The 22,229-nt window shown below is 36.5% G+C and overlaps 1 protein-coding gene across 1 annotated transcript; it reads left to right on the forward strand.

Annotated features, from left to right (window-relative positions):
* Positions 1 to 745: 745 nt before the first annotated feature.
* LOC139126116 (CUB and sushi domain-containing protein 1-like) lies at positions 746 to 20,424 on the forward strand. The gene is made up of 11 exons (XM_070692167.1): positions 746 to 858; positions 1,547 to 1,945; positions 2,233 to 2,268; positions 7,138 to 7,536; positions 9,096 to 9,488; positions 10,174 to 10,572; positions 10,854 to 10,889; positions 12,528 to 12,807; positions 13,261 to 13,331; positions 18,701 to 18,754; positions 19,349 to 20,424. The coding sequence occupies exons 2-11, from the start codon at positions 1,582 to 1,584 to the stop codon at positions 19,744 to 19,746; spliced, it is 2,430 nt and encodes an 809-aa protein (XP_070548268.1). The 5' UTR covers positions 746 to 858; positions 1,547 to 1,581; the 3' UTR covers positions 19,747 to 20,424.
* Positions 20,425 to 22,229: the final 1,805 nt, after the last annotated feature.

Here is a 22,229-nt window from a genome sequence, read left to right on the forward strand (position 1 = left end):
AACCGGGTTCAAGAACCCGGGAAAGGTGTTTAAAGTGTGCGATAGATGTGTTTACGACATAAACATTACGAACAGTAGGATTAAGAAAGGTATGAATAATCCAAACTGCCCAGTTTCTGTGTGGGAAAAAGTTGGATTGTTACAGAAAGGGTCAGCCAAGCAACTTGTTATTCGCTCTAGGAATGAGTTTGTTACGCCCAGAACCTCTAAAAAGCACGATTTACAACGCCGAAAAACCATATATCATGGAAGGGACTGGACTTAAGATGTATGGCAGATTAATGCACAGCTCCTTTACCTGTCAAACAAAACATAGTGTGAATGAAAGCATGAATAGTTTAAAAACGGGTTTTTTTTTTAATCACAATTGACGTTCATTTAATAGAGAAGAGTTATTTTGTTTGTGAAAATTATTTATTTGTATCAATGGGCGCAAACTGTAATAATTTTTGGTTTTCTTTGTCGTAGAAATCATCAGCAGCAGCACCGGTTACCGAGGCAACAGGGCAGAACTCAGACTGTAATAGAAGGCTCGATTTATCAGCAGGCAGAACCTTGACTTTGACCACACCAAACTTTCCTAACTACTACGACAGCTTGCTTAACTGTCTCTGGACAATTTCCGTTCCTGATGACGTCATTATAAATGTAGACTTCCGTAGCTTTGAAACCAAGCAACATACGACGTATTGTCGGCCGGACTTGGACTAGACCAGAGACTGGAAGCACAGTAATCCACGCATTCTGGTGACGAACTACCAAGTTCATTCTCTGGGTCACCGAGTATATGGATCAGTTTTACATCTGATGGATCGATCGAAGGTTTAGGATTTTCAGCAAACATATCTGCTTATCAAGGTAGACCTGTTACTTTATTTACTACGTTTGATTTGAAAATTTTCCTGTTTGAAAGAAGGAAACTTAAGACTTTCAAACTTTGTAGGTGTATTTTTTTGATATTTTTTTTCATACGAATTTAAGGAAATGTATGCCAAATGTGTAAGTAAACTTTTGTCACCCTGCGGTAATTGCACCTTATACAAACAAGAAAATTCAATCAAAACAGTTATTGACAAGTTCTCAAAGAATCGGATTCGGTTGGCACTCTGCATTTAATTATTACTTGCATTCGATGATCCATAAAAAGAGGAAGCCATCTAGTCCAAGTATGACGGTTTTGTTATTTACATGTGTTACGATTGTAAGGCGTATCATGTACATCTTTATAGCTTAGATATCTATTTGATTCATATATCCATATATTTGATTAACCGTTGCATTAAGTCCAGTGTAACATTTACAATATGATGTTAATTACTAAATTTTTTTCGATACTGTTGTGATTGATTTGTGTGTTTGAAGGACAGGACAAATAAGCTAAAGTGGGATTATTGATGAAAGAATCAATGCAGGAATAGGTGGATACAAATATTCTCAAAGTACCACAAACAACGCTAAGTAAATTCGAAAGAAATTAATTTTGTCAAACATTTTAGACACTTTAAATAGCTGTAACATACTGTTTTTCTTCTTTCTTTTAATACAGCGTCTACGCAAGCTTCAACGGTTATCGAGACAACGATGCAAAGACAGACCCCAAGTTGTACTGCACGTTTCAGTATATCAGCAGGTGACACAATGTCACTGACCACTCCCAACTTTCCAAACCACTACGACCGATTGCTCAGCTGCCTGTGGACAATATCCGCACCCGATAACGTCATTATCAATGTAGATTTTCTTAGCTTTGAAACCGAAGCAAGATACGATGTCATGTCGGCCGGACACGGGCTTGGACCAGAGACCGGAAGCACTGTGATCTCACGGCATTCCGGCGGTGAATTACCAATGTCCTTCTCTGGTTCACGAAATGTATGGATAAGTTTTGCATCAGATGGATCAGTAGAAGCGTATGGATTCACCGCTAATATAACCGCATACCAAGGTAAACCTGTCACCTTATTTGCTTCTTTACATTCAAAAATAGTCCGCTCCTAGCTAAAATCATAGGTAGATGCATGTATGCTTACACATACATACATACATACATACATACATACATACATACATACATACATACATACATACATACATACATACATACATACATACATACATACATACATACATACATACATACATACATACATACATACATACATACATACATACGTGTAAAAGACTAGCTTGATTTCATGAATAATCACAGACTTTTTCTGGTTTTTTTGATAGAACCTTCCGAAGCTTCAGTTGTATCAACAAATTCAGGTATTTATACATCTTTATGAGGTGCTTTGGTTTCGTTTATCCTCTTGACGCGTAAATTAGGAATGTTCAAATGTTTTCAACTGTAATTCTGAAAACCTTTTGATTGTTCATATATTGATTTATAAACAATTAACTTTCAGAAGGCTTCATAAGGACAGTCCAGTGTTTTAGGAGACATACTTTCCGCTCTATGCTAAATCAGCTTGTTTCAGTTTCAAAAAATTATTATTAAGCTAAGGCATACATAGTTTAGAGCTGAGCTTGCATTTCGCAATATCATGAACAGTCACACATACAGTCTAAAGCAGAGAGAGCATTTTCGATGTGCCTAAAAGAATGAGTTCGCATGAAAAATCACAGTGTCTCGTTTTGAAGCTCTCCTGTTCACACACGTGAGCTAATGTAGTAGCAGTATCTGTCTGTCTGCCTGTCCCACTTACTGCATGTGTAAATAATCGCAATCATACCAATCCATAATCCAATGACAGTAGGTCAGAATTCGCAAGACAATAGTTGTAAACATGGACACAAACAGCACAGAACAGACAGTAAATAGACGGTACACAAACAAAGTCATAATTATGAAAGAAAGATATATGGACCTCTGGCCAGAAGACCAAGAAGCGATGTCAGGTGTTTCGAAAATAGTAAGCGCATCCTGCCCCACATGTGGCACCCGCCATATATCAATCTATAAGTCGGATAGGTAGTGGTCGCTAACTAAGCCCAATGTCACCGATGCCATCAGTGATCATTTGTCGAAGAGAGATATTGTATTTATCTACCAGCTTGCGATACCTGCCAAAAAGCGTTTGTATGTAGAGACAGGTCTTGCTCTGGTGTAACCTTGATTTAACAGTTTGGAAGAGAGATGGCCATGTCTCTCTACAAAATCACCATATGAACTGCATGCTCTAGCATATCGAATAAGCTGGGAAATGTATACCCCATAAGCTGGTGAGAGTGGAATATTACTTATGAGGTGTGGAAAATTGATGATACTAAAGTTGAAATCATCTCTCTTGTCATATAGCCTAGTAGAAAGGTGACCATTAGAGTCAAATCCAGTAAAATGTCCAGATATGAAGCAGAAAAGGCCGTTTCTGTAGTTTCTTTAATCTCCAATTCTGGAGGATAAATCATAGCGAGATATTTACTGAATTCAGAGTTATTCATAGAAATAACATCGTCTATGTATCTATATGTTAGATTGAAAGTTCGAGCTACAGAGACCTTTTTCTGTTTAATTAAGTTCTGGATAAATTCTGCCTCATATGAGAACAGAAACAAGTCTGCAAGCAAGGGAGCACAGTTAGTGCCCATAGGAATTCCTATACACTGTTGGAAAATGTGTCCTCCAAATTCTACAAATATGTTGTCGATGAGGAAATCAAGCATACTGATAATGTCTTTCTCGGTATAAAACACTTTAGCGTTAGTAGTATTTTTAACAAATATGTAGAATTATACCCTAATACTACATATTTGTAACGGCGTGAACCGTTTTTGTAGAAAAATGCTTGGTTGATGATGTTTTTCAAGCGCTCTTTCAATTTATCATGTGGTATTGTGGTATACAATGTGGAAAAACGAAAGTTTAATAGATGTTATTTTTGAAACAGATCTTGATTTCAAATTTTCCAAGAGTTTCTTCGAATTTTTTAATATCCACATTTGATTTATACCACTCCGAGAAAAGACAACATCACAGTATGCTTGAAGTCCCCGTTTAACAGTACAAAGAACAGAAGTCAGTATCTTCGATAACTCTGTTGTTGAACATTTTGAAGATCCTGCGATAAACCTAGCTTTGTAAGGTGTTTTGTGGAGCTTGGTATCCAGTATAAACTAGGCAACTTATTATGGTCATCCTTTATTGTAACATTAAAATTATCCATGAATGACTTATGGTTTGCCAAAATTTCAGATTTGTTGAACATTGATTGTCTGTAAGTGGAGTTGGTGGAGGTCTTAGTTACACCAAGTTCGTCTATAAGACATTCAAAATAAACTTCTTACAGACAAATACAATGTTATTGGCAGCTTTATCAGCAGAACGACAACATATTTGTCATGGATATCATTCAAACACTTAACAGCATCAGGATCTTTAAATACAGAATAGGGTCTTCTGCAAACATGTGATCTTAGTCGACCAATACGGCCACGAACTATTTTCCTCACAGATTTGACCCATTCTGACAGTGTGTCCAACTCTACATCTTCCCTTTTAGCCCATTTCCTGGCATATTCTTCAACAGAGTCCATAACGATCTTAAAATTATGGTTCCAGTTGATCCTGCGAGGTTTTCTGAACTTGGGTCCACAAGATAATATCTTACGAAGGTGATGATGTTCAACCAAGTTCAGATCACCAGTGATGACATGGCCAACTGGAGTATATTTGAAGGGAGATGTAGAGCAGTCACAGGATACTGGTGTTTGAAGGAATTCATCAATTTTTAAGTGCCGCAATGCCTTATTGTAATTGAATATTTTTTGGAGATGTCTTGGTGTATTGATATGACAGAATAGGTACAGACTGGTTCTTAAAGTATACAGGTATAGTTGATGTAACCTTTTTGTTGTGAAGTATATTGCTGATATTAATGGCATCAATTCCTTTGTTATTAAATGGAAGATGTAGAAATGACGATGATCATCAGTCATAGGTTCAGCACGAACAGGCTGTATAGTCTGTATAGTGCAATATCAGCAATAATACTGACCAGTCTGTACGGTTGTTCGTTCGGATCTGTCAAAGACAATCCCAATGCATAGGCATGCAACCTTCTCAAGTCCTTGATGGAAAGAGCAAATAATGAAGTATGAATGTGATGGAGACCTAAATGCTTCTGTAATAAAAGAAGCAGTTCATGAAATGTGTCATGGCAGTTGGAGGTAGATGTATCCAATTTAGGCCGATGGTAACGCCTATGTCCATGACTACGTCTTCTACGGACAGAAGACTCAAATAGGCCCATCACATTCACTTCTGAACAACCAGGACTTGAGAGATTGCCTATATCTTTGATGTTGTCATTACAACCATAAGGCATTGCGGTACCTAACTGTCTAATCCAGTGGTATTCTCTCTGTCTACGGAATGGTGAACTAAGTGTGGGGCTGTTGGTTGGATGGTATATTTTTTCAAGAATACGGACACGCATAGACAAAGTGGAGTGATCGTCCTGGTTAAAATGCTTATAAAGTTGCACATCCAAAGATCGATTCACTCCACTGCGATGTCCGTTCATTCTAGATCGTAAGCTGTTTCCTGTTTAACCAACATAAATGAGCCCACACAATGAACACTCAATTCCATAGATTACGTTTTTGTAGTGCAATGCAGAAGTTTCAGACATTTGGTAGAATAGGTCTTCCCTGTCAAACTACTACTGAACTGTTCTGTAGTGATGAGCATACTACATGTTTTGCAGTTTTTAATACCACACTTTGTAATAGAACCTGTATAATGACAAGCAGGAGATGACTTTAAACAGTCCGTCAGTAGCAATTTGCATGGTTTAATTATCTGGTAGCTTTCTCCATTTCTGTGATAAAAATTGCCCTCTGATTGCCCGTATGAGGTCTTAATAACATCCCGAAGGATAATCCGAGGGACACACGGTTTTTGAGCTACTGTGTCCCGTGTAGCTGGTCGGGACCTTGTTAACCCGGGCGACGTCCCAGCCGGTATGAATATATCTCTTATACAGTCTTTCATTATAATGTACAAGTACCAGGTGGATGATGCCCTCGGGGACAATATGTCCACCAGCAGAAGCATCGACCTGGTCGTAGTAAAATAATCGCAATCATACCAATCCATAATCCAATGACAGTAGGTCAGAATTCGCAAGACAACGTTATAGTTGTAAACATAAACACAAAATAGCACAGAACAGACAGTAAATAGACGGTACATAAACAACGTCATAATATGAAAGAAAGATATATGGACCTCTGGCCAGAAGACCAAGAAGTATGTATCTGTCTATTTGTGTGTTTACACGATAACTCAAGATCGCCTGAACGGATTCATGTACGATTTGGTAGACAGGTACCATATGCGAATGGCAAAAACATATAGGATTTAAGTTAGTTGGGCTTGCAAATTGACGAACTTATGATAAATCATTTTTTCCATGTAATGATTATCTATGGAGAGATTAATGACAGTGTTAATATATATCAAAAATTGCCGACTAAAATTCATGAAACTTTTCATAGACGACAATTTCAGAACATTATGATGATACTGTGCTTGTCATGTCAATTATCTGCTCATTTGCATATTTAACAAACTTTTTGTAATTAGTGATATAACTCCGAAATTCTCACACCAAATTTGATGATACTTGGTATAAATATTGATCAGCTAGACATCTAATTGTATTGAGAAGCATTGAGAAGTGTTAAGTTAATAAACAGCTTTATTGCATATTTCATGACCTTTGTGATTAGTGATATAACTTTGAAATGCTTGCACCAAATTTGATGAAAAATGCTACAGATATTGATCTCATAAATATCTAATTATTGCATGAACCACTGAGTAGTGTTCAAGTAAATTAAGGGTTCATTTGCATATTTAATGAACTTTGTAATCACTGATGTGTCTCCACAATTAGAGCATTACATTTGTTGAAACGTGTTAATTGGCAGATATTTTTAATTTGAAGGACAATGCGACAAATAAATGAAATAATTAAAAGACAAATGAATGCAATACATCAAAGTTCCCGAGCGGCATCAAAAGTAACACAATATAAATATATTTGGAAAAAATATATTTTGTCAAACATTATAGATATAAAAATTTGAATATCGGCAGTCAATCCTTTTTTCCTCTTTCGTTTTTCATAGTATCTACGCAAGCTCCAACGGTTATCGAGACAACAATGCGAAGACAGACCTCAAACTGTACTAGACGATTCAATTTAACAGCAGGTGACACAATGTCACTAACCACTCCTAACTTTCCAAACAACTATGATAGCCTGCTACGCTGTCTTTGGACAATTTCTGCACCAGATAACGTCATTATCAGGGTAGCTTTCCTTAGCTTTCAAACTGAAACCTTATATGATGTCATGTCGGCCGGTATTGGACTAGGACCAGAGACTGGAAGAACAGTAATCTCAAGACATTCTGGTGATGAATTACCGATGTCATTCTCTTGGCCATCGAATGTATGGATCAGTTTCACATCTGACGGATCGGTAGAAGATGTCGGATTCTCAGCACGTATATCTGCGTACCTAGGTAGGCTTGTCGCTTTATTAACTGCTTTATATTTTAGTGTGTCCTTCTTTGGGCGGAAGTTCAGTAATTTTAAAAGTTTCATCACTGAAAGCGGAGCTGATAGGAATTGAGAAACAACATGCCAACAGGCCCAGTAGCTGAGGACATACCTGTCACATAAGATTGATTTAGTCAACGCCTTTGAGATAATCCGTACACAAAATAAACTTTTATTTAGATATCCATTCTCTAACTTCCGGCACCGACCAGGAAAAATTCTACCATCGATGTTTCTCAAGAAGCTTAGGGATAGCTATGCCCAAGTGTACGAGGAGACATTATTTGGTTGTTTAGCAAAATAGCCCGTGTTAGTATTGTTTGCAGTCGGTGAATAGGGCTATTTATTGTAATCGATTTCACGTCTCGAGCGGTGACTTAGACATGCTTATGTGGATTGGCATACACTTACGAATAAGTTCTGGTCAAAATACGATACGTCCATAACTGTCATAAGTTTTTCCACGCAGACCTAGCCGCACCCCAAACGACAGATCACATCGATCATTTGGACCACCATTATGTTCACACGTAAACTCCTTTTCGTGCATTACAAGTGATAAACCTTCAAATCAGCTCTTAAATCACGTTTACAAACTCAATTATCGAACGGTGGAATGTGTGTTGTAATGAACGGACCTTTGTCTTAAAAGAAATATTGTATCGATATAGACTTAAGTGACGTTCACGCGTTATAGCAGAATAACGTTGGCATAAGGGTAAACCATAAAATACGTGGACGTAATTTCTATATAGTCGCGCTTGGATTTACCATTGAAACTTGGTTGTCTATAACCTACAAAAATAGTAATATTTCTCATACTTGTTGATAAAGTTGTAGGAAATATTAATTCATACTTTTTATAAAACCACCGAGGCACGGTAATATAATTCACCCAGTCGGAATCCCTGCTACTGGGCTGTCCAACTGATTACTCTACGACATGCGGTGGCAAACGTATCTAGAACTTTCATTCACATTTCTTATCGAAGAAACAATTGCACTTCAGCAATTATATTTCAAAAGCAGTGTCTTTATTTTAAATGGCGCATGCCTGGCCTTGCTAAGTTTATGAATACCCACAGTGACATTTTTTAAAATTTTACGGAAAGGGTCAGGCAAGCAACTTCTTATTCGCTCTAGGAATGAGTTTGTTACGCCCCTTAAACAGAAACTAAAAGAAGATAATCTCTTGTCTGTTAATTGATAACCTTATCAATTGTACTTTGATGTGGAATTTAAGAACCTTTAAAAATCACGATTTACAATGCCGAGAACCCATATCTCATGGAAGGGACTGGACTTAAGACATATGGCAGATTACATATAGACATTTAGAGATGCACAGCTCCTTCACCTGTCAACAAAACATAATGTGAATAAAAGCATGAATAATTTAAAAACGGATTATTTTCATCAAAATTGACGTATATTTAATAGAGAGGAGTTATTTTGTTTTTGAAAAATATTTATTTTGTCAATGGGCGCAAACTCTAATATTTTTTTGTTTTCTTTGTCTTAGAATCAACAGCAGCATCACCGGTTACCGAGGCAACAGGGCAGAACTCAGACTGTAATAGAAGGTTCGATTTATCAGCAGGCAGAACCTTGATACTGACAACACCAAACTTTCCTAATTACTACGACAGCTTGCTTAACTGTCTCTGGACAATTTCCGTTCCTGATGACGTCATTATCAATGTAAACTTCCGTAGCTTTGAAACCGAAGCAGCATACGACGTATTGTCGGCCGGACTTGGACTAGAACCAGAGACTGGAAGTACAGTAATCTCACGGCATTCTGGTGACGAATTACCAAGTTCATTCTCTGGGTCACCGAGTATATGGATACGTTTTACATCTGATGGATCGATCGAAGGTTTAGGATTTTCAGCAAACATATCTGCTTATCAAGGTAGACCTGTTACTTCATTTACTACCTTTGATTTGAGAATGTTCCTCTTTGAAAAAGGAAACTTAAGACTTTCAAACTTTGTAGGTGTATTTTTTGATATTTTTTTACATACGAATTGAAGGAAATGTATTCCAAATGTGTAAGTAAACTTCTGTCACCCTGCGGTAATTGCACCTTATACAAACAAGAAAATTCAATCAAAACAGTAATTGACAAGTTCTCGAAGAATCCGATTCGGTTGGCACTCTTCATTTAATTATTACTTGCATTCGATGATCCATAAAAAGAGGAAGCCATCTAGTCCAAGTATGACGGTTTTGTTATATACATGTGTTACGATTGTAAGGCGTATCATGTACATCTTTATAGCTTAGATATCTATTTGATTCATATATCCATATATTTGATGAACTGTTGCATTAAGTCCAGTGTAACATTTACGATATAATGTTAATTACTAATTTTTTTTCGATACTTTTGTGATTGATTGGTGTGTTTGCATACAGGACAAATAAGCTAAAGTGGGATTATTGATGAAAGAATCAATGCAGGAATAGGTGGATACAAATATTCTCAAAGTACCACAAACAACGCTAAGTAAATTCGAAAGAAATTAATTTTGTCAAACATTTTAGACACTTTAAATAGCTGTAACAAACTGTTTTTCTTCTTTCTTTTAATACAGCGTCTACGCAAGCTTCAACGGTTATCGAGACAACGATGCAAAGACAGAGCCCAAGTTGTACTGCACGTTTCAGTATATCAGCAGGTAACACAATGTCACTGACCACTCCCAACTTTCCAAACCACTACGACAGATTGGTCAGCTGCCTGTGGACAATATCCGCACCCGATAACGTCATTATCAATGTAGATTTTCTTAGCTTTGAAACCGAAGCAAGATACGATGTTATGTCGGCCGGACACGGACTTGGACCAGAGACCGGAAGCACTGTGATCTCACGGCATTCCGGCGGTGAATTACCAATGTCCTTCTCTGGTTCACGAAATGTATGGATAAGTTTTGCATCAGATGGATCAGTAGAAGCGTATGGATTCACCGCTAATGTAACCGCATACCAAGGTAAACCTGTCACCTTATTTGCTTCTTTACATTCAAAAATAGTCCGCTCCTAGCTAAAATCATAGGTTGATGTATGTATGCTTACACATACATACATACATACATACATACATACATACATACATACATACATACATACATACATACATACATACATACATACATACATACATACATACATACATACATACATACATACATACATACATACATACATACATACGTGTAAAAGACTAGCTTGATTTCATGAATAATCACAGACTTTTTCTGTTTTTTCATAGAACCTTCCGAAGCTTCAGTTGTATCAACAAATTCAGGTATTTATACATCTTTATGAGGTGCTTTGGTTTCGTTTAATCCTCTTGAAGCGTAAATTAGAAAATGTTCAAATGTTTTAAACTCTAATTCTGAAAACTTTTTGATTGTTAATAAATTAATTTATAAACAATTAACTTTCAGAAGGCTTCATATAAGGACAGTCCAGTGTTTTAGGAGACATACTTTCGCACTATGCTAAATCAGCTAGTTTCAGTTTCAAAAATTATTATTAAGCTAAGGCATTCGTAGTTTAGTGCTGAGCTTGCATTTAGCAATGTCATGAACAGTCATACATACAGTCTAAAGTAGAGAGAGCATTTTCGATGTGCCTAAAAGAATGAGTTCGCATGACAAATCACAGTGTCTCGTTTGTTTTAAGCTCTCCTGTTCACACACGTGAGCTAATGTAGTAGCGATATCTGTCTGTCTGCCTGTCTCACTCAGTGTATGTGTGTATGTGTCTGTCTATCTGTGTGTTTACACGATAACTCAAGATCGCCTGAACGGATTCATGTACGATTTGGTAGACAGGTACCATATGCTAATGGCAAAAACTTATAGGATTAAGGTTAGTTGGGCTTGCAAATTAGCGAACTTATGATAAATCATTTTTTCCATATAATGGTTATCTATGGAGAACATTATGATGATACTGTGCTTGTCATGTCAATTATCTGCTCATTTGCATATTTAACAAACTTTTTGTAATTAGTGATATAACTCCGAAATTCTCACACCAAATTTGATGATACCTGGTACAAATATTGATCAGCTAGACATCTAATTGTACTGAGAAGCATTGAGAAGTGTTAAATTAATAAACAGCTTTATTGCATATTTCATGAACTTTGTGATTAGTGATATAACTTTGAAATGCTGGCACCAAATTTGATGAAACCTGCTACAGATATTAATATGATAAATATCTAAGTATTGCATGAACCACTGAGTAGTGTCAAGTTAATTAAGAGTTCATTTGCATATTTAATGAACTTTGTAATCACTGATGTGTCTCCATAATTAGAGCATTACATTTGATGAAACGTGCTAGAGATGTTGATCTTATAGGTATCTAATTGTCCAATGAAGCATTCAGCTGTGGCAAGTTAATAAACCGGTCATTTGCATATTAACCGTAGTTTTGTAGTTAGTGATGTAACTCCGAAACTACTGTGCGAAAGTTGATGAAACCTTCAACAGTTATTGATCTGACGAATATCTGATTGTTCGTGAACCGTACTGCTATGTAATGAATCTGTTGTTAACAACTCGAGCACATTCAGTTCACATCTGGTTTTATTAACCTTGTCTATCGAATGGACACAACTTTAAAGAGAGTTCAATTCTCCTTGTAAAGAAATCAACTAAAACGTCCTTGTCGTTCTTAACTACATATGCGCTTTACTACAATGATTTACGATATTGTCATTGACTTATTTGAAATGAACGTGCTCGCGTGATTAACAACAGGTTAATTACATATTTGATTCCTGGACGTGAAATCGAAGTAACGCAGATCTAACATATCTTGTTGTTATCGAAAGTAGTTCAGGACCCATATCTACCACAAGGAGAATTGTACAAGCAGTGGTGGAAAACTACAAACGTATAGTTTTTCTCTTTAGATATTTCTATAGCTGCAGATATTGCACTATTTGCTGAAAGGAAAACATTTGCTGAAGCACAAACTTCCTGTCTAGAAAACGGAATGGTGTTGTTCAAAGTTCCTAGCGAATCAGTACACACGGAATTGGTCTCGCTACTCAACAGTCTTGGATACAGCAATATAGACGTCTGGATAAACGGCTATCAGAGAAGTGAAAATACGTGGATAACAACCGATGGCGATGATTTGACTGGCTATAACCTCTGGGCGCCAGGAGAACCTAATGGAAGCGGTCGATGTCTCCAACTTTGGTAAGCTAGTATTAATGGAGATCAGTAGATGAAAAAAGTTAAGGCATATCACTGAGATAGATACAAAGTATCTTTACTTGCTTTAGATGTTCACCAAAACGTAATATACAAGCTATTTGTCACTCTGTCAAAATTCTTAAGTCTTAAACGTGTTTATCAATTTGTATTGCCATAAAGTGTACATTTCGTAGTGCTTCTCCTTAACATTTTCAGCAATGTCGTATCCTGAACATGGAGTTTTCCTGTCATATCAAACATTAAAGGAGCAAAATAGATGATCTTTCCTGATTCTGATTCCTTTTAATGATTTCAAATACCCTAAATTAGACAAGTGCATTGGTATTTTCATGTTGATTACTCTAGCAGAAAAAAAAAACAAAAACAAAAATTCAAAAATTGGAACCTTATCAGCGGATGGCGATGTGTTGTGATGATGTATTTCTCTTTATGTAGGGCCGCTTTAGGGCATCGATGGGATGACACTCCTTGCAGTATGATGAAAGCTTACATCTGTCAGTCTGCAGGTAATATCCTGTCAGGTTTTTTAAATAGACTTAGCAAGGCAATTTAAAGTTCCACAGCTTGATAGGCTCAAATTTGGAATTGCACAAAGCAAAAAAAACCTCTGTCTACCCATAGGAGCTATGCTAAATCTTGTTCCTATAAAAGTTTCTCATGGTAATGAACTATGAATCAAATGTAGTGATTGACTATTTACGCGTATTTTTTGTAATTAAATAAAATGCATACAAAGACCAAATAGAATCGAAAAAGCGTGACAGAGGTGTTCTTCGTCATACGCTATTTGGTTTTAATGATGAGAGCAATGAAAATTCACCATTGAACGAAGAAAACTATTCGGAAATACTATACTTATCACATGCACATGCAGGGAATTCGTGAATATTTGCAACATAAATGTACATTCCTCAGGATTAACCTTTAAAAACTAATGTTGGAATAATAATGTTTACCGAGGTTTTGGATCGCAGCCTTTAATGCACTGTGCCACTATTTTGAGTCTTTTTATTCCAACACGCAACGCCTAGCTATTTATTTATTCTGAAACTTCTTGAAGTCTGAATCCCAACAGATAGAATATCCATAGCCTTTCTCTGAAAGGTAACGATCGATGCCGCGTTGACAGCTGATTGAAGTACCGGGTTTGTACTCACCGCGATTTCCATCACTGACTATGCATGGTGGTCGTCCGAATTTCTGTGAGGCCAAAAATGAGACTCCTCGACCTGACTGCATTCCGTGGCATTCAAAACAGCTGCTTTACTAATGTGCTTATGTATTAACTATGTTTTTCGCGTCAATTAACGATAAATCACTCAAAATTTTCTTCGCTGACATAAGATGACGCTGCTCCCTTAGCGACATTTTCTGTTGTCTACCTGATCACTAAAAGTGACAGCAGACTATAATTTTGTAAAAATATACTATCAACCGTATTTTTTATTTACGTATATATTTTAATTGCCCGTTATATCCCCGTCCTTCAATACGCTCGCACTTTCGCGTTTCAACAATTTTGAATAAGAGGCATTTTAATATTGCCTATATCATGATATTAATCACTTTTTGAGTCAATCTTTCAACCCCAACCGTTTTAGGATGGGCATAGATAATGCAATTAGAGCCGTTTTTGATACATGCATTACATTAAATTATATTCATAAAATAGTGTCCAGCTTATAACTTAAATTATTTATCATTTATACCAAAATTTAGGTTTTCTTCTCAAATATATTCCTCCTTCATCCGTCCAATAAACACTTGCTACCTTACTAAACTTCTCTGCTACTTTTGTCTGCTACTTTTGTAATATACTGTGTTAGGGGCTCATGTCATCCTGGATGAGAAATATGTCTTTGAAACAAATGATGATATTAAACTTGTATATAACTTATGTGTAAGAGTCAAGATTTTGTATAATTCTTTTGAGAAGCCTGGCATGTTATATAAGAATTAACATTAAATATCTGCAATCGTTCTGTGTCCATTGTAGCGGTATTTTATATAAGATCATAACAAACAACATTTCATTCCCCTATAAACGGTAGATCCTACAGAAGCTTCAGCGGTTTCCAACACAACATCACAAAGGCAGGCATTAAACTGTACTGGAAGATTCAATTTTTCGACAGTTGACACAATGATACTGACTACTCCAAATTTTCCGGATCAGTATTATAGCAGCCTTGATTGCCTCTGGACCTTTTCGGCGCCTGATGACGTCATTATCAGTGTCGAGTTCAGTAGCTTTACAACCGAAGAAGGCCACGATGTCGTGTCGGCCGGTCTTGGACTAGGGCCAGAGACCGGAACAACGGTAATCTATAGGCATTCTGGTGATGATTTACCAAGGTCATTCTTTGGGTCACCAAGTGTATGGATTCAATTTACGTCCGATTGGTCGATAGAAGATTGGGGGTTCTCAGCCCGAGTATCTGTATCACAAGTAATTTAGCCACTTGATTATATGTTGCAGTACTTTTTTAGTGAAAAAGGTATTTCCCTTGAAGCAAAAAATCATTAAAGTTTATATAATCTTGGGACACGAAACAATAACTTATACTGCAATATTACGACAATCTATAATAAATAATTTCAATAAATCGGACCAAAAAATGCTCTCGAATTGAGAGAGAATGCATTGAGGTTTATGACGAGAATAAGCTGCGATCGAATGTTGAATCTTTCTTTAACCAGATACAACACTGCACATTTCAAGCAGAAATGAATTAAGTTTTATTTAAAATGTATGTATGTATGTATGTATGTATGTATGTATGTATGTATGTATGTATGTATGTATGTATGTATGTATGTATGTATGTATGTGTGTGTATGTATGTATGTATGTATACCCCCTAACCTATCTCTCATATACCTTTCCGTATTTTGTATTTTTGAACGTATTTAAATGAACTTCACTTGTTTCACTCATTGCTTACATTTAGCTAGAGTGCGATTGATGGAATTCAGAACTCACTTCCAAGCAACTGCTTCTGTTTCCAAGTCGAAAGTAGTCCTTAACCAAATTGCCCTTCATATAACATAATTATAAAATCTATGATAGAAAACTACTCATTACGTTCTTTTCCTTCACAATGTTCATAGCTGCGGATATCGTACTGTTTGCTGTGAGGAAAGACTTCTTTGCTGCACAAGTTTCCTGCAGAGAAAACGGCATGATATTGGTGAAAGATCTGAGAGAATCAATACACTCACAAATAATCTCACTACTCAGCAGTCATGGATACAGCAATACAGACGTCTGGATAAACGGCTATCAGAATAATGACAACACGTGGGTAACAACCGATGGCGATGATTTGACTGGCTATAACCACTGGGCGCCGGGAGAACCTAATGGAAGTGGTCGATGTCTCCAACTTTGGTAAGCTAGAATAAAGATTAATAGATTGAAGAATTGAAGCATGATCTTCAGAGTGATACAGTTTTGCTAAATCGTCCAGTATCATTTAGTTATAAATCGCAGAAAGCGCAGTGTGCAAGCAACTTTTCTTGGTCGAGCGAACCTTTTCACGGAATTAAATTTACTAGCATTTTTCATTTTACAAAATGCATCTTGTTACATTGCCACATAATGTTTGCAGTTTCTGGTTAGTAAATATATTCTGAGTTTCTAAGATGAAAGAGAGGAGCAAAATCTTCTTTGAACTCTTGGGGATGATTGTTACATGTCTAAACTTTCAACAATAACATCTCGGTGTCTGCACATGAATTTCACTGGTAACAAGTACAACAGTGAAGAATCATATCAGAGAAAACTAATGTCATAATTTATTTTTTGTTATTAAGGGCTGCCTTGGAGCACGCATGGGACGACACTCCCTGCAGTTATACCAAGCCTTACATCTGTGGGCCTGCAGGTGAGTACCTGTAAAAATTAAAGTTATCATTGGAAAGTCCATGTAGCAAAATTAACGTCTGTCTAATTTATGGAACCCAAAAAGATGTCAGCACAATGGAAAACAGGATCACCATATCGAAGACAGAGATCTATGTGAATATATTTGAGCCAACAAACCGAAATTGGGAATTGGATTGGGAATTGATAGTCACTGTTATAATCATAGCAAGCAAAAGGGTAAGACATTGTTATAATCCAAAGCAATAATGGTGAAATTTCTTCAGTTCAATTGTTTTTAAAAACACAAATGGTAAAACAGTTTCATAATGAAATCCAATTGGATGCATGTATGCAAGTACGCATGCAATCCTGAATGTATGCATGCATGCATGCTTCTATCTATCTATCTATCTATCTATCTATCTATCTATCTATCTGTCTGTCTGTCTGTCTGTCTGTCTGTCTGTCTGTCTGTCTGTCTGTCTGTCTGATAGTTTACCGTCTAGTTCAGTTCTAATTTTCTATTGACATATAAAATTTACGAGAGAGTAATATTTGGCATTCAATGGTAGCGGTAACACAGAGCTTTGTTCTAATTACAATAATCACGCTGAGGTGGACGTAGTCGATAGTTGGCCCTACCTGAGTATGAGCGCGTGTTTGTGTTTTTAGCTCATTTGTTCACACACACGAGCTAATGTTATAGCGATGTCTGTCTGTCTGTCCGTATGTGTGTGGGTGTGTACGTGTCTGTCTGTCTGTCTGGTTGTTTACACGATAACTCAAGAACGCTTGAACAGATTTGGTAGACAGGTACCATATGGTACTTGCAAGAACTGATAAGATTTTGCTTAGTGTTGATTGCATATTAATGAAGTTATGCAATATCGTTTTTTTATTAAAAATGGTTTCCCTATGAAGACAGTAATGACAGTGTCGACATATATAAAGAAATACTGTTCACAATTTCATGAAACTTCTCAAAGATGACACGCTCAGAACATTATAATGGTTCTGTGAGTGTCATGTCACGTATCTGCTCATTTGCATATTTAATGAATTTTTGTATTTAGTGACATAACTCTGAAATGCTTGCGTCAAATGTGATGATACATGCAACAAATATTGATCTGTTGCATGTCTATTTGTACTTAGAAGCATTTGGCAGTGTCAAGTTAATAAATAGCTCATTTGTATATTTTATGAAGTTTTGTAATAAGTCATATAACTCCGAAATAACTGCACTAAAATGATAAAATATCTTGCAAATACTGACCCGACTGATATTTAACTTTGGTGTAAGGCATTTAGTAGAGTGAAGTTAATTAAGGGTTCATTTGCAGATTTAATGAACTTTGTAATTATGTAACTATAAATTACGGCACCCGATTCGGTGAAACCTGCTACAGATATTGATCTGATAAATATCTAATTGTGCTATAAAACATTGAAAATTGTCAAGTTAATTAAGGGTTCATTTGCATATTAATGAACTTTGGAATTAGTGATATTACTCCAAAATTACAGCATTAAATTTGATGAAACGGGCAACAGATTTTGATAGTGTAGATATCTCATTGTACTGAGAAGTATTGAGCAGCTTATTTGCGAATTAAATGAATTTTTGTAATAAGTGATTTAACCCTGAGAGTATTGTGTGAAAATTGATTTAACCTGCTACATATAGTGATGTAACAGACAACTTGCTGTTCTTTGAAGCGTACTACTGTTAATGAAACTGTTGTAAAACACGTGATAACATTCAGTTCACATCTGGTTTAAGTTGCTTTGGGGATCAGTGTGTGTCGGTTTATGCATATGTTGGTTAGCGTGATAGTATGTTGTTATAAACTGTTCTATTGGTGAGAAGGAATTGTAAATTTGTCATAATCTACATTCAATAAGTTAATTTTAGTGAGCCTATATGCATCATGATCATTTATGTGGCAGCATAAATCACTTGCAGACAGGCTAATATGCATAGGCGATGTTTTGTTTACTTTTCAGATAGCATCACAAGCATTTCGCCGCCAAATAGGCTGTCCTCTAACAGTTATCCAGGTGAGAATACGTATTCCTTATTAGAATGTTATGTAGGCGGGATGTTGCCGTCGTTTAATTCCACGAAAAATTGTTTTTGCTTTGCTGGCCGATAAAAATTAGGGATCCATAAGCAACGACAATTGCGCAACAAAACGGTCATGCGTCGTAACCTAAAGAGCTACTTAAATTGTTAACCGTTGATGTTTGATCGAAATGAGATGTTGATTTCATGTCTGCTTTTCTATTTACGAAAGTTGAAACGGACAACATGTCGAGACGTAAATAAGAATCGAGACACTTGTCCTGTTCGTCATCTTATGTACTGACATGTCACTTTACTTCGATAGGCACGACATGTCAATATACCTCAAATACTCAATGCGTCGTTGCTTTTCGCAGTATATCAAAGCAGAAGATACAATATAAATTATAAGTAATGTTGAGCTACCACCTATCAAGCACATAACCCATGCACTGTAATTGTAGATTGTAGAGGAGGTTAAGCGATGCTTAAAGTGACGGGACTAACATACATCACAAAGTTCCTTCCAGCTGACTGAATTATAGATCGAATTGTTTTGTGATTCAATTTTTTGTTTGCTTCTTTCGAAGGGACACATGTGCCCCCATCATACTTACCAAGTGTATCATCAAAACTACCTGAAGGTTTAGTTCAGTGGCTCTCTCCTGCAACCTCCGTCGTCATCGAGTCACCAAATTACCCAAATCCGTATGACAATAACCTTGAACGTACCTGGGCGGTATCCACAGCCGAAGGCTACATGCTACATAATTCATTCAGCTCGTTTGACACTGAAGACAAATACGACACACTCACGGTGTGGGAGGGACTAAGCCCTGAAGATGGAATCCGACTCTTCCAATTTTCAGGATCAAACCTACCTAATGATTTTACAGTCATGTCATCCAGCATGCACATCACCTTTAAATCTGACTTTTCGGTCAACAGGCCCGGATTTCAACTGACTATAACATCTGTTCAGGACTAACGTGATTACATCATAAAAACCATTACACTAAGTATATGTACTTCCAATATCTTGAGTTCAAACCTTTCACGACAATGCTTTGGCCCGAAGCAATGGCTATGAATGGTCAATGTAGACCTATCTACAGCGATACTAGGGTTGAGCAGATTAATACTTTTGTATGTTTTAGTAAACAAGGCAACACTTGCTCCACCAGCGACAGTGAAATTGGAATTATTGTTCCTAGTGTTCACAATGTAACATGTGTGCGCATCCATATTGATATAACTTGTGAGCATTGAATACCGCTGAAGTCCTTACAGTAAAATATGTGCACCATGCCAAATGTAGAGAGAGTAGTTTTACAAGTAATCAGTTGCATTCATGGAATTTTATTTTCAATCGTCTTTTTACTTTACATTTTATAATATACACAATCATACTGTTGAAATTATATTCTTTTTGTGTTATGCAGAAACTATACGCTTGATCGAGTATTTCTAATGGAACGACTGTGAGCCCTTATATAGCACAACTTTGAATTTTTTTAAATTTTGCCTTACCTTATGTACGCAATGTATCAGTATGTAACGAATTTATTTTCAGCGTTTTATATTCTTGAATTTTGCATGATGAAATGCACCTTATATGGATAACTTTTGCACAGCAAAATATATATGAATAAATATTATTTGCTTGAAAGATAGAAAAAGCTATTTGGTATTAAGATTGTAATAGTTGGTCTATTTCTTTACAGTAATCCGTGCAATAAACTTTTTGTCCTAGCAAGCATGAGTGCTAGCAGTTAAAAGGATGAATAGGACATAAGTGATATATCGGCATTTTCTCTTTAATATACAATGTGTTCTATATCCTCTCTGTAATTGCATTATTGCATCTAGATTTTGTCGACCTAAAATTCACGATACGAATACATTTAGGTTTTATCCATAGGAAAAGAATTCTTGTGAAAATATTACTCCGCAACATTGTTCAGCCTTGTGTGATGTAACAGCACGAGATCGACCCCTCGAACTGTCTCTAGGTCATTGAATGATGACAGTTAATAGAATACGCAGCATTTTGACCAATTTCACCAAAATTGCTTAGACTGATCATATAGAGGGCGCACTATCTCCTGCTTTTTATTTTATTATTATTTCCTTCTACCCGAACTTAACATTTGCACAAATCATCAAGAAAATTAATTATAACATTTTCGTGAGCAGCGACACTCCTTAATGTTGACGGAACACAAATATAGTGTTTCCCATGATAAATTTTCTTTAATTTTTGTCCAAGCGAGTCGAAAGTACAGTGTAGACGGAAATAATTAATCTGATGACTGGAATTATTTCAATAGCTTAGTTACAGACCAAATGAATTTCACTCCAACGAGAAAATTGTACCTAAAACACAATTTGTACATTTTATACCTAAAATAATGGTCCCGCGACAAACACTGCGTCAAGTACAGGAACCAGTTTCCGGTACAACATTATGCCTAATGATCGCATAGTACAATCAGAACCAACCAAAACAACTAACAAACCTGTCATAGCTTCCGCAGATAATCCGAATGGACAAAGATATCGTGAAAATTGCATCAGAAGAACCTCTGAGGGGACGCAAATACGGCCAATTGTTTCAAAAATATTTAAATATTTGTGACAATTAAGAAAAAAAACCGCTGGGGTTAAAAAACGAAGGGGGCGGGTCATGCAAGTTAAAAAATCGCAAGGGTAAATGAAAAGGGAGAGGGTACTGTGGTAGACAGAGAAAAAATCGCCGGGGTTAATAGAAAAGGGGGAGCACATCCGGAAAAAAATCTGGGGTATTGAAAAATGAAGGAGCGGAGTGGGGTAACATCCTGAGAAAAATTGCGACGGTAAAAAACAGGGGGTACTATTGTTGTGGTAGGTGAGAGAATAGAGATGTAAAATTATTTTAGATATTTGTGGTGATTCGGAAAAAGGGATTGGGCAAATAAAATTGGGAAAATAGCAACCTATATCTTGATTTTCCCATCAAACAAGTACTCCACATTTTCAACAAGCACTGCTCGTTTTTTCTCAGTATCCTTTTTATATCTCTTCTTTTTTCCTGACATTCATAAAGCCACTGAAACGTTTTGCATCATGATACGCTCGTATTTTTCCCAAAGTCACTGGTGATAAACTCTGTTTTTTCTCACCCCGGTGTTTTTTCCGGATCTTCCCAATTTTAATTGCCCCAACCATTTTTAAAATTGTATTCTCCCACCCTTCACTTTTTTTTCTGATCCTCACAAATATCTAACCAACCCATTTTTCATTTACACCAGCCCTAACCCTCCCTCATGTTTTTAATGATACAAACGATTTTCTTCAATTTTTATCTACCACTACAATAGCACCCCACTGTTTTTTCCAAGCGATTTTTTTTTCTGGATGTTATCCCCCCTCCATCGTTTTTTCAATACCCCGGATATATATGTACCCTTTTTTGTAAACCCCGACTATTTT

This window comes from Ptychodera flava (assembly GCF_041260155.1).
Source record: "Ptychodera flava strain L36383 chromosome 3 unlocalized genomic scaffold, AS_Pfla_20210202 Scaffold_26__1_contigs__length_13983176_pilon, whole genome shotgun sequence".
NCBI lineage: Eukaryota > Metazoa > Hemichordata > Enteropneusta > Ptychoderidae > Ptychodera > Ptychodera flava.

What these genes read in the sequence shown, in the direction of transcription:
- LOC139126116 (XM_070692167.1), top strand. Translation starts at nt 1,582, where the DNA reads ATGCAAAGACAGACCCCAAGTTGTACTGCACGTTTCAGTATATCAGCA. An exon ending in AAACATATCTGCTTATCAAG is followed by an intron (nt 9,489 to 10,173) that starts GTAGACCTGTTA and finishes CTTTTAATACAG; the next exon opens with CGTCTACGCAAGCTTCAACG. An exon ending in AGTTGTATCAACAAATTCAG is followed by an intron (nt 10,890 to 12,527) that starts GTATTTATACAT and finishes ATATTTCTATAG; the next exon opens with CTGCAGATATTGCACTATTT.